Genomic DNA, 13923 nt, shown 5'->3' on the forward strand with positions numbered 1-13923 from the left:
GGTCATCTTAGAGTCCGTGCGCCGAAAGAGGCGCTTCATCTCTTCGACGTAATCGCGGACGGGCTCGTTCGGAAGCTTCATCTTGGACTCGAGGAGTCGTTCTGCTTTTTCTTTCTTCACGACACTGGTGAATACCTTCAATTGTTGCTTCTGGTTATAGCTTCTCTGTCCTTAGGGACAACTCGCGGTGACAAAAGTGCGCCCTCCAATGAGAAAAAATACTTGCCCGATTTTCACCGCATCATCCCAATTGTTGAATTTTGCCACGCGCTCAATTTGGTCCAACCATTCTTCGGGCTCTTCACCTAGGGATCAATTGAAAGTTGGCGGCGCCCGTGGCTCCTGCATTTCGATCGGGATCGACATGTTTTAGTGAGGTTCTGCTGCTCGTAGCAGCGTCTTTTCGCTGTCCAGTGTGCTCCAGCACGGTCCCGGGCTAAGGTTGCGCCCCTTGGTGACGTCGGCTGGTTCGGTGAACTGGTGACACGTCCTACAGTGTGCAGCGCAGAGGGCTGGCGCAACGGCTTGCGGGTGGTGTCCGGTATATGAACGGGGACCCAGCACCTCTACTAGATGTCACGTAGTAGTAACGGCAGTGTGGTCTGCAGGAAAGGGCTTCCAAACGAAACTCTTTTTTAGGCTTGATTTGAGCCCACAAAGAACTGAATGCCTCGGTGGTGGCGTAGCAACAAGCGTACTCGGCGGTCGTCGCACGAATGCCCGCTGCTCTCGGCCGTGCCCAATTTAAAACTATTACCTAACTTTCGAGATATGGTGTTCAAAGTTACCACTACATTCTGAAGCAACGTAGAATTATCTCCGCCTGTATGCGATCAGTATAGATTAATCTGGTCGCGCGATTAAGCCGCGTGCCGGCACCTTTGAACAATAAACAAACGGTACACATATTCGTGGAAATATATTCGTCCTCCTGAGAGAGGTTGCGGCTATCTTATCATAACACCTTACCGCTTACATTACTGCGCAGGCCAGAATGATGTGTGAGATTATCGATTTTTGCTGGAAAATGAACGTTGTTGTCCTTAGTGAAAGCTGAATATCTCTTCTGCAGCATGATCCTTAATTGTTCTTGTTCTCTGTCACCGCTAAATCGTTGATAGGCTCCCGCCTCACTAGTTTCCTGCGTTCCTTCATGTCTTGTTGAATTCGTGATCTTACCATCCTGTGTTCTCTACAACGCACCTTTCCGAGGACCTCCACCTCGCTGGATACCAGGGTGAGCGCACAGTATGGAGTGTATTTTAGTTTTAGTCTTGCCATTGGGGCTCTTCCCATACCACTTTTTGTTCTCTCGTTAGCAGAAGAAAGTATTCATGATCGGTAAGTTATTTTTCTCAGCGAACTCTACGAATAGTTACCCTCTGCTATTCCAAGAGGTTGTGACAGTTGCCGACAACCTGGACTCCACGCTGCTTCTTGCCTACGTTGGCTTTTAACTTGCTGATTAGAACAGTGCACTCGACATTCTCATTGGCGATTACTTTTGCTTTTCTCATTGCCGATTTCACGTCTTCATGGAAGTTCTTGACGATCTGGTAATTCTGGCTGGATGTAGACGTGCAGGCATATACCACCTTCTATTCGTACCGTTTTTGTTAAAATTTCCTTGCGATAGCTGCCAGTCTGTACTACTACAGCACTGGTTGACTAGCCTCACTGGTTGACTATAGACACCGGGAATGGAACCACGGTCCTTTTGAACGCGAGATAGATACCTCTGCGCCATCGCCGCCCTGCAACATTAAAGATTGAGAGTTTGAAATTGGGCCAGTGGGTAGTTTACGTTTAATTTATGGTTAATGGGAGTTTAACGTCCCAAAGCGACTCAGTCTATGAGGGACGCCGTAGTGAAGGGCTCCGGAAATTTCGACCACCTTAGGTTCTTTAACGTGCACTGACATCGCACAGTACGCGGGCCTCTACAATTTCGCCTTCATTGAAATTCGACCGCCGCGGCCGGGATCGAACCCGCGTCTTTAGGGCCAGCAGCCGGGCGCCATATCCACTCAGCCACCGCGGCGGCTGGTAGTTTACATTTAGAAGTACGGAAAGCTGGGCAAGTTGGTTGCTACTATCCATGTTGAAACAGCGCGAAAAAACCACGAGAACGGAACAAACACGACGACATGAGCGCTGACTTTCATCTGCTGATTTATTACGCACATGTGTACATATACTATTCCCGCCAAACACTAAATAGAATAAAAAATATTGAAAAAGCAATGCGTGATCACTGAACATCTACATTTATATAGATGCATGCTCCAAAGAGGTGATTTCATGGTTAGCCAGTGATAATGAGGGCTTTCTAATGCATGCTGCACCCCCCTTGTCAATGTGATATGCCGCTACTAGTTCTCTTACTATCAGATCCTTATGTATGAAGATGACGGATTTCTGAAGAAGCAATGGGGCGCACGTGGCTTAGGTTGCCTGCAGTGCAGCGCCAAATTCAAAACAGCTACCCTTTCGAAAGAATTAAGACGCTGCCTCAGGCGTTCGTTGAGACATCCCCAGTCTGGCCAACATACGATCCACCGCATGAAAGGGGGATCTTGTATACAGCACCTCCGACGCACTAAACCCTCCTCTCTGCGTGTGCTGCGGTACAACCACCACCGATCCACCTTCCTAGTAGGGACTCTCGATTCCGCTGCACAGCTCGGCAAATGTTTAATTTTCTACGAGACGAAAATACAACATCAATTTCAAATTTCCGCCCCACTTTCTTCAGATGGTGGGATAATACGTTAACGGAAGAGAAAAAAGCAATCTTCCTGCGCTTCGAGACATCACTTTCCTGAGGAACACGCTTATGATCCGATTTGATTTTGGCCATCAACCTTTCGCATAACCTTCCAATAGTTGCCTCAGGAATACCAGCGACCTTAAGCCTGGAAATTTGGCCTTGCACACCTTCCTCAATAAGATTAACGCACTACTTGTGAAAGCGGCGCGAACACAAGACAGGGCGATGCCAACCTTTACCAGCTTAAAATGTCCACACTGAAAGCTGAGTGAGGGCTTGACGGACCGAGGCAACCCTAGAGCCCTCTGCGCAGGCGTGACCTATATAAGCACCTGATGCACCCAGCCACAGCAGGATCTGGTGCCGACATGGCTGCCATACGACTACATCATGTTCTTTCTAAGTTTTATTACTCCTGCTTTCTTTTCTATTAATGGAAAACCGTTTAGAAAATCGGCGCTGTGTGCATGCTCGTATGCCTGCTGTACGATGTGACCACGATCTGTTCAGGATACGCACTCATTTCTCAGGCACTCCTTTTGCTTGCGAAAGACGTGGAGCGTAGCGCAAAACTGCGGACATCTGTCTGCTGAGCAGAATAAGCAGAAGTTCGACACTACCGTGAAAATACCTGTGATACATTAGTAACAGACCGAGATACCGGTTGAACTAAGTTCCATTCGGCTTGAGCAAAAGACGCCTGAAGAAAACCTAACCAAACGCGCATATAGGGTCAAGCTCGTTGAATATAACTGCCACTCGTTCTCCCGATAAAGCCTGAAGTAGAGCATTTATCGCAAAGTTCTGAAAAACGTGGAGCCACATACATGACACTGGATTCATCTCTTGATGATTTGGAAAATCAATCACGAAGAAACAATTTAACTTTATATGGCATCCATTACAATGAAAACGAATCATAGGAAAAGTCTGAGAGTAACATCATCTCATTCTGTGATGAAAAATTAAACATTTCTGCTCAGGCTGCGGGCATCGAAAGGGCGCACCGACTAGGGCGATATACGCAAGGGAAGGAGAAGCCTTTAATTGTTAGATTCTTGTTTTTTAAACACATGAACCGTGTGATTTCCAATGCGGGAAGACTGAAGGATAATAACTGAGCGATAAGCGAGGACTATCCGGCTAAAGTTCGGCAACAAAGGGTAAAATTGATATAGTTCGCTAAAGAACGCGGGGGAATCTGTTTAATAAACTAAATTTGGACAATAAATCTTTCATGTACAACACTGAAACAGACACTATCACTTGCTAGAGCAATATCCATCACCGCACCCTTCAGATAATTCACAAAATGCTATTTAAAGTGAACATATCTGCATTGTGGTAAACTACCGCAGTAAAAAAAAAACTGACCAATATCTCTCGTCTCGCTTCTAGAAATAACGAATGCGCATGTGGTAATTTGAACGGAGTCACGCTGGAGAGCAATGATCAATATAAGCGATAGTGAAATGCTTCCTACGGCCTATGCTACGTGTAGGAAGGATCGCAATGCACGCGGTGGAGGCGTGTTCATACTTGTTCATAGCAGTTTAAGAAGTATGTCGGTAAACCAAGAGAGGAGCTGTGAAGCTGTCTGGGGCTGAGTTCTGCTGTTGGATAGTACTTCATTAGCAGTTGGTTCTTCTTATAGGCCTCTGGGTTCTTTCAGTGCAGTCATTTTTTCAACTTAGTAACGCATTATCTCCTTTGAATTCAACATGCAATTTTCTTGGTGGAGACTTTAATATGCTTAGCTTAGAATGATAGTCTTTGCGACCAGAAATTAACACTACATCCCCATTATACACCGCTTTTCGTGAAGTGGTCAACGCCCACTCTTTATTGCAGTTTGTTCAAACCCCTGCGAGAATTGGCTTTACCAGTGACAATGTGCTAGACCTTTTTAGCAATGACACCAGCCTAGTCTCATCTGATCATGATGCAGCTCTAGCAAAATTATCTTGTAATGCAATGAAGGTCCAGAACACTCAAGAGCGCAAAGTTTTTTTAATGAAAAATGGGATTGTTTCATTAACACAGGTCCTCGATGCGTTTTTTTCTTACTTTCTTACACATGGATCGGCTCTGAATACAGAATCGTTCTAGAACTCGCTTAAAACTCAAACGTTGTCACTGAAGCCGACTTTCATCCCGTCCCGCTTCATATCAGCGAAACGTCGTGGCAATAAGCATTGGATGAACAGCAGTTGCGAGCTATGATTAACAGACATAAGCGCCTTTTTCGTAGATACGGAGATACGCCTAGGCCAACTCTTTATTCCGAGACTAAAAAGCAAACTAGAAACTTATCCAATGAAACACCCCAAGTTAAAGGGGAATACTTAAACACGCTTGGACACAGGCTAAAAGCAAGCTCAAAGTAACTCTGGAAATATGTTGAAAATAAAAAAACACCAGTGCCACTCTGCCTGATATACTAGATGGAACTCATTTTGGTAAATCAAATCAAATCATCAAATCAAATCAAATCAATTTATTCAAACATCCTGGGATGCTTAGGGGCACGGACAAAAAGCCAAAGGTGGCTTGACGAGGTCCGTGCCCCTTACAAGGCATACAGTGGAATACGCGGAATGTTTAAAATACAGGCAGTGAAAATCAGCAGAAAACGGAGAAAACGCAGAAAACGCAGCTGCCCACAAGGCAGAAAGGCGTAGAAAATTACAAAAAAAACGAAAAATGCAGATAACGAAAGGCAAACAGAAACTTGAGGTGTACGGATCATGAAAAATGTAATGCACAAACGTGGCTAAGAATAAAAAGAAAATGCATGGCACGAAAGTGAAGTGAATAAAAAAACGAGAAACAAAATAACACACATCTCTGTAACTGGGCTTATTTCACAAACAAAACAAAGGAACTCATATAATTGCCACGTACATTTCTTTGGTTAGAGAAACATGCTGCGCAGATCCCTGAACGACTTGTTGATGACATCTCGGTTATCTTCACCGGACAGTTCGTTCAGGATAGCTGGCAAACGATATTTCAACATTTGTGTACCGTAATTTGTGCGGCATACATAAACATTCCATTTTTCCGGATTTCGTGTACAATACGCAGGATAATTGGTAGCAAGTGCGGCTAGCACTGCTAAAGAATTGTCGTGTTTAATTATTTCTGACTTGTAGTGACGGATTAGTCTGTAGGAATATAAAGATTCTATACCGATTATGTTAAATTTTTTAAATAATTCGGCTGTGTGTGAATAACGAGGGACTTTTGCAATAATGCGGATAGCACGTTTCTGTAAACGCAGCAGTTTATTTAGTATTATTAAGCGTTGTGGTTCCCCAGACAAGCGCGTCATAATTCATTACCGATGAAAAAAGGGAATTGTATAATAATACGTTAACCGATATAGGAAAAGATGAACCGTAGCGACGCAAATAGCCAGTCGTACGCGAGAGCTTCCCGGAGAGGTAGGCAATGTGGTCGTCCCACGACATATTTTCTGAAAAAAAGACCGCTAGTGTTTTAAAATGGCGAACCACTTCAATTGTAGTGTTCTTTATTGCAAGGGATGGAATACAAATATCTTTTTGACGGGGATGAAAGATCACTGCTTTTGTCTTTGCAACGTTGATCTTTAAGTCATTCTCCGTTGCCCAAGTATTTATATGTCCCGGTGTCCTATTTGCTCGATCGGCTAAATTGATGCTCGATTGTCCAGAAAAAAACACACTGGTGTCATCGGCGTGTATAATATAGTCAGCAGATTTGTCGATATTAACAATATCATTGACATAAATTAAAAACAGGAAGGGCCCTAAAATACTCCCCTGAGGGACACCCGAAACTACTGGTTTAAAAGCTGAGCGTTGTCTTTGAATATCGACAAATTGTGTACGATGCTGTAAGTAAGAAGATATTAAAGAGAGAACTTTGCCGCGAAAACCGTAGTATTCCATCTTCTTAAGCAGGATGCGGTGATTGATAAGATCAAAAGCTTTCGTGAAATCTAAAAAGAGGCCTAACACGATATTTTTATTTTCAAAATTCTGTAATATCAGCTCCTTTTGAGCAAGCAAAGCTAACTCGGTTGATTTATTTTTTCGGAAGCCGTACTGAGCCGGTGTTAAAATGTTATGTTTGTCAGAAAAAGCCATCAAGCGTTGTGGAATTAATTTTTCGAATCCTTTGGAAATGACAGGAAGAATAGAAATAGGACGATAATTTGATAATTCATCTCGGTCTCCTTTTTTATAGATCACGGTAACCCTTGCGGATTGCATGCCACGCGGGAACAGACCGAACGACAGGCAGGCGTTAAAAATGTGCATCAAATAGGGTGCTATTACATCATTAACATATTTAACTGGTGTGATTTGAAGACCAAGAGCATCTTCTGACTTACTATTCCTAAGCGATACAAACGCTGAAATAACTTCATCAATAGTGACGGGCTTCAAAAACATGCTGTGGCCGGTACTTTGTTCTATGTAGCTGTAATTAGCAGTGGTGTTTCGTGCCTGTGCAACAGAGAGGAAGTAATCGTTGAAGGCATTAGCTAGGTCAACCCCGGTTAATGCTACATTATATAACGTTACTTTCGAGACTGTTTCGGGTGACTCTCTGGTAAAAAGACTCAATATCCTCCATATGTCCTCTGATCGGCCAGTCGAGGAGTTGAAAAGATTTTCGCGATAATTCCTTTTAGCTGCACGTAGTTCTTTGTTGACAAAATTTCGGTACTCTTTATAAAGTTTTAATGTGTCAAGGTTCCTGACTTGCAGAAACTTAGCATACAATCGATCTCGTTTTCTAATAAGCTTTAGCATGTCGGTGGTAACCCATGGCTTACGAGCCTTTTTAGGTCGTTTTAGCGTAACAAGTGGAAAGCAGTCGTAATAGGCATCAGTAATTTTTTTTTCCATTAATTTATCGTAAGCTTCTTCAGGGTTTCTCAACTCAAGTACATCGGCCCAATTAAAGCCGATCAAGCGGGTGCGAAAGGATGACAGCTTTTCTGGGTTGATTACACGGTACTGGAAAGGTTGTCTTGAGTGTCTGTTGGTGTTAACAATATGCTCAATAGACATAAAGATTGGAAGATGATCGCTGAGCGCGTAATTTATGACTCGACCTTTCACACGAGATATATCAATATTTGTGATGAAGAGATCTAACACAGACTGTGAAGTTACTGTTTTTCTTGTGGGTGACGCTATTACATTCTTGCGTAGGTGAATGTTTAACAGGGTTTCGAAGGTTTCTTTTACGCTGATTTCACCAAGCCAGTTTATGTTGATGTCCCCACCTAGAATTAAGTGGTATTTGTTCTCGTTTACGTACTCCAAAATAGAATCCAGAAATGAAAAAAATTGGCAGGTATCTCCAGATGGCGGACGATAACAAACACAGAAAATAGTTGACCCTGACCTCAGCGTCAGTGTTTCGTAGTCTGGTGTGACAACACAGAATTCTGGCTGCAGCTCACAGTTCATATTGTTCGAGGTCAGGGCACAAACACCGCCACCTCGTTGGTCAGTGCGATTAATAAAATATGATCGGTATCCAGGCATACGAAACACATCATTCTCAGTGTTGAACCAAGTCTCAGAATACATTACTACATCAAACAGTACTCCTACTTCGCGAAAGAAACATTCTAAATTCGCGTATTTATTTCTACCAGACTGCTGATTGAAGTGAACACAGGCAAACCGTGTCTGTGTGTTGGTGGTGGCATAGTTTCTAAGTTCCGACATATCCAGATAACTACCATCCGGCGAAGCCATGATGAAGAAAATAAAAAGTAGGGAATGCAATCGGGTGTTACATCGTGTGTCTGGAGGTTCTTTGATGTAAGGCGTTTGTTGATCCATGCAGTCATCTAGAGCCACCCAAAAGCACGCACCTGTGTTTACGTTTATCAGTTTCGGTCGAAGCATAGGAATAGGGCGCCTGCCTTCACTATCATTTGCATTGATAATCGGCCAAGGCATGTTTTTAAGGTATTCGCTTTTCAGTAGCCTTATTCTGAATGCGCGCTGAGCAGCGCCCTTAGTAATTCTGCAGCTGTTTTCTAGTTCAGAAGACAAGCGGTGACCCATACTTATATTTTTTTCAAGTAGTCTGTTCTCCGCACGCGCAGGCTATCTGTGCGTCTCTACTGAATCCTGTTTACGTCATTGTCGTTCTTGATAACAATCGATTCCGAGCCGTCAGACTGCCTGGCATGTCTTTCCTCCTCTGCTCCAGACATACTTCCATCCGGCTGCCTTTTTCTTAGCTACGGCCAAGCTCAGAAGGCGCCGAAGAAAGGGACAAAGGTGATCATTAACGAAGACCGGTGATGTTGATGCGTTTCCAAAGTCTTTGCTGCTGAGTCGGAGTTTCGTTGCCTTTTCAACCAGTGTGTCCCTTTTCTGACGCCTAGTGAATTGTGCAATTATGTTATTTGGTTTAGATTTCGAGGGAACACGATGACACGCCTCTACGTCCTCGGCATTAACGGGTACACCAGTGAGCACTCCAAGTTTGCATACAATGTCAGTGATGTTTTCATCGGGGCTTTCCTCTATTCCTTTGATTTCAATGTTTTTGCTGCGTGAGTACTGCTCTGAGAACACTAGGCGGGACTCAGAATCAGCGAGGCGGGTTTGGGTGGCCTGTAGTGCAGCATGCAATGCACTGTTCTCTTCTTTCAGGGCAGAATTCTCTACCTTGGCAGCATTATAGTTTTCCCGCATTTCTTCAAAGACGCCGTTCATTTATTCCAAGCTCCGAGAATGTTCGGAGAGTTCGTTCCGTAGCGCTCTAATTTCTGCACGCAAGTCGCGGTCTACCGCTTCTCGCGCAGCTTAAATTTCAAGGCGCAGTTCATCACGCAGGTCACTTATATTCTGCGACATGGCCCCTTTAGCACAACCAACAAGCACACACAATGTAACGCAATATTGGCAGCAGTGGTAGCAGACAGAACATGCAACAATCCCGTACTAACAGAAGGAGAGATTTTGTAAACCAACCTGCAAAATGTGACAGATAAGGCGTCAGGCTGTGAAAGATGCGCTGCCACCGCTGCCAAGAAACCGTCGTGTGTCCAGCCGCTCCTTTTAAGCTGTATCCAGTCGTCGGTGGCGCCGCATAGGATGCGCAGAAGCCAGTCCTTAGACCCAGGGCGCAGCGGCACGGTAGATTCCGGTCACTCTTCTTTAAGCCTTGCAACGGTGCGAGCAGCTGCAAAATGTGACAGATAAGGCGTCAGGCTGTGAACGATACGCTGCCACCGCTGCAAAGGAAAAGCCATAAGTTTCGATCTTTATTCCCCGTCTTTGTTTTCTGAAATAATAATACAGAGGCGGTTTTAGGTCTCTGAGCATCCTGACCAGAATGAATGACATTGAAATTTCTGAACGGGGAATCATACTCTTATTACAGAAAAATAAGGTTACATCAGCACCAATGCCTAACAACATTTCCAATTACGTTGTGAAAAATTGTGCTGCTGCAGTTTCCCGTATCTAGTGGAATTGTTTCAAAAATCTTTAGAAGGTTGTGATTTAACTCTTGAGTGGAAAACCGCCAATGTTGTTCCAGTATATAACAGCTGTGATGAAGTAAAACATGTAACTATCGCCCTTTATTTCTGTCGAGCGTACCTTTCAAAACACTGGAGCATGTCATATGTACTCAGTTAATTAGTCATCTACAAAAAATAACTTCGTCTCTTCGACACCTCACATGGATTTAGGTCCGGTTTCTCGTGTGAAACACAGCTCGTAGAATTCACTCGTGACATTTCCGTCTCCTTAAATTCTGCTCGTCAGGTAGATAGTACTTTTCTATACTATATAAAAGAGTTCGATTTAATTTCTCACAGCCTATTACTGCAGAATCTTTCACATTAGTGTATCCCTACAACACTGCTAACCTGGATAAAGGCGTATCATGTTGGAAAAAAACAATGCGTAGTTTACGGCGGAATCAGTTCAGCATGCGTAGGTGTGACTTCAGGTGTTCCGCAGGGATCGATTTTAGGTCCTGTTTCTTTTCAAATATTCATAAATGATCTTACTAGCAAAATTTCAAGTAAAATCAGGCTTTATGCAGACGACTGCTATATTTAGGGCAACATATCTTCGGAAGCAGATGCAGCTACTCGACAACATACCCTCATCTCCGTGTTCTCTCGGTGGTAAAAATAGAATATGGCACTAAATCTCTACAAATGTAATCTAGTCCGGTTTACGAAAGAGAAAAAATTTCTGCAAACACACTATTTTTTTGGCAGCCCAGATATATATGCTGTTTAAGCATACAAGTACTTTGGAGTGTTTTTCTCGGCTGACGTGTCATGGAGTACACATGTCCATATTATATCGGCTAAAGCCAGCCGCACATTGAACTTCGTCCGACGGAACTTTAGGGATGCTCCAATTTCATTGAAAGAGGCTTTATTCATGTCCAACGTACGCCCTTTACTTGAATATGCTTGCACTGCTTGGGACCCGCATACAAAACAAAATATTGAGAAAGTGGAGCGCGTCCATAAACGGGCTGCTTGGTTGGTCTCTGTTGATTCTAATTTCGAAAAAAGCTCTCCTCGCTTGAGCAGCAAGTTGGGGTCGACGTCACTTGGAAAAAAGAAAAACTGAGGAAATATTTCAGTCTCTCTTTCGAATTTCGATGCTGGTGGAAATGTAGAGGGCCGAGTGCTGTGCGAAAGCAGTGCACGTTAAAGATCCCCAGGTAGTCGAAATTTCCGGAGCCCTTCGCTACGGCGTCCCTCATAGCCTCAGTCGCTTTGGGGCGTTAAACCCCCATAAGCTAAACTAATTCCCGAACAAACACATTCAAATATAGTTTTTTTACCGCGAACAATACATGATTGGAACATTCTGCCGGCACAAACTGCTGCTACCTCTCCCACAACATTTTACAACGCTTTGCATTTCCACCTGTTAATGTGCTTGTATTATGTTAAAATGACTGTTAGTATCGCTATAAATATCAGTGCAGAACTACTCCTTGTCCTAGTGCATTGCGTTCTAGTTTTCTTGTTCATTCCCAAAGTTGCTGCGTTGATAAACAGTGCTATATTTTAATGTTATTTTCTGGGCGTCTAACATGCGCGTGTTTTTCTTTGTGCAACTTTCTTTTCATTTGTGTCTTTCCTCCCATGCTCCATAGGTTTTCTCAGTATACTGCATCATGTGCCTACATTACTGTATTTCGTCTGTTGCTTTTATGTCCCCCCCTAGAACATGCCCCAGTGGGGGCGCTGTAGCTATTTTGTATAAATAAGAATAAATAAATAAAACTCGGATTTCATTTCCTCCTGGACCGGAATAAAAAAATTAACTGATATTTTTGAACAATATCTGCCTTCAGGACTATTTTCATTACAAATATCTGTTCGAGTGTAAAGAAACGCCACAGGGTTGTTTTAGAAATAAATGGGTGCCATCCGAAAGGCCGCTCTTTGAGGCTGCATGCGCACGCAGGGAGCGTCGGGCGCGGCTGGTGGTCACCCTGGTTTGCTCGCTGATCCTGGTCGTCGTCTTCACCATGATCATCTACCGCATGATCAACGAAAGAGGCAAGTGCCGGGGGAACCCCTGCCGCCGCATGCGGCCGCTGGCCGCCAAGGCGGCAGCCTGCTCCTTGAATACAAAATAATTGCTTGGGCCTGAGCTAGGTGGCGCACTGTTTCAGCTCTAAATACAACACGATGGAGGAAGACTTGGGCTGAACTTGCAACACTACAGCTACATTCATGCGAAACCGAACGTGTTCCCGCTAATGTTCTACGCACTCCGTACAAACTCCACCTGTTTATCACGATGACACCTTGAAGATTCACGTTGCACTTGTAATACCTACGGGGAATATAAAGAGGCCATGTCAGTGTGCATTTCAATGCGAAAGCATTATATAGATCATCGGCAAATAAACCCGGCGTCGGTGTTGAGCTGAAGCTAGTGGTCCCAAAAAATCCCAGATGACGTCATCGTGGTACAAAAGAAAGGTCACATACCTTTGGAAGGTAAGTGCAGTGGATTGAACCCACGACTTTCAGATTGCAAGGCGAGGTGCACACAACACATTGGCCATAAAACAGCGTCGCCGCTTGGCGGACAAAGGTGAACATAGTAAATGCGTTGCCTTACGACTCTCTGCTAATAAGTAGATGTGTCGTTAGAAAGGAAGAGATAAAATTATATAGAAAATAAAGTACAAAAAGGAAATACAAAATAAAAATTTTGCTATCGTATTCGAACCACGTAATATCCTTAAGATCCCTCCGTAATTTTTTTAATGCAGTAGCGTGCTCACTGCCATGGCGCAATGATGATTCAATATCTGCTAAGGAGGCCTCATTTTTAGTTACTCCAACCATTCAAAAAAATTACAGGGTTGTGCGAAAGCCTTGATTCCCTGCAGGGACCACATGGCAATATGAAGGCTGCAGGAAACAAAGAAAGTATACGCTTCTAAACTAGGTTGGTTAAAATATTGGTCGAAAGACGCCATGACCACGTCGGCATCTCCCATTTTCACCCTTTTTTCTTCACTTCTTCCTTCTTTCCCCAGTTCAGCTTCTATCATATCCCGTATTCTTTCCTCTTCTCAGTATTTCTTTTCTCTCTCTCATGACTCGTCTTGACTCTTGAATTGGCTTTCCATCTCCTGGCATCGATCCGGTTAAGCGCAAAGGTGAAGCAAGCAAAGCAGAGTCAAGACAAGGAAGCCGAGTGCAACTGAAATAGTCTAAAGTTGCATGACGAGTTTAGAGTGGCCTCCCATTAACAGCTCTCACAGTAAGCTTGAAGGATGCGTATTACTACTACCAACTGGGCGCTTCTGCGGAAGATCGATCCAGATGTTCAGCAATCCGAAAATGAAAGAGGACGATGGCGCAAGAATTCAAAATATGAATGGCCGTGGTTCTAGGGGTTCTTAGCATTAACAAACCGCTTGAAAAAGTCAGCGTCTAGGATCCACACTGATGTCGTATGTCTTACCCCGAACAAATGCGCCGGCGCGTCCATCGAGAACGTACTCGAAGCAAAACATATTATATTATGCAAGCTGTGAGCAGGCACTGGCAATAAAATTGCACTTTTTTCTGTATACACGACCGGAGGTGTTAGGTTATGGCGCCGAGGGCCGGACGGCTG

At 43.9% G+C, this 13923-nt stretch overlaps 1 protein-coding gene across 1 annotated transcript in view; it reads left to right on the forward strand.

Annotated features, from left to right (window-relative positions):
* The window catches only part of LOC144096771 (chitinase-3-like protein 1), a 1054958-nt gene that overhangs the window by 418673 nt on the left and 622362 nt on the right, over nt 1-13923 (forward strand). The window contains exon 3 of the mRNA XM_077629650.1: nt 12247-12345. Coding sequence (XP_077485776.1) covers nt 12247-12345 — 99 coding nt within the window. The remainder of the gene's footprint in view (nt 1-12246; nt 12346-13923) is intronic.

This window comes from Amblyomma americanum, chromosome 7, assembly GCF_052857255.1.
Source record: "Amblyomma americanum isolate KBUSLIRL-KWMA chromosome 7, ASM5285725v1, whole genome shotgun sequence".
NCBI lineage: Eukaryota > Metazoa > Arthropoda > Arachnida > Ixodida > Ixodidae > Amblyomma > Amblyomma americanum.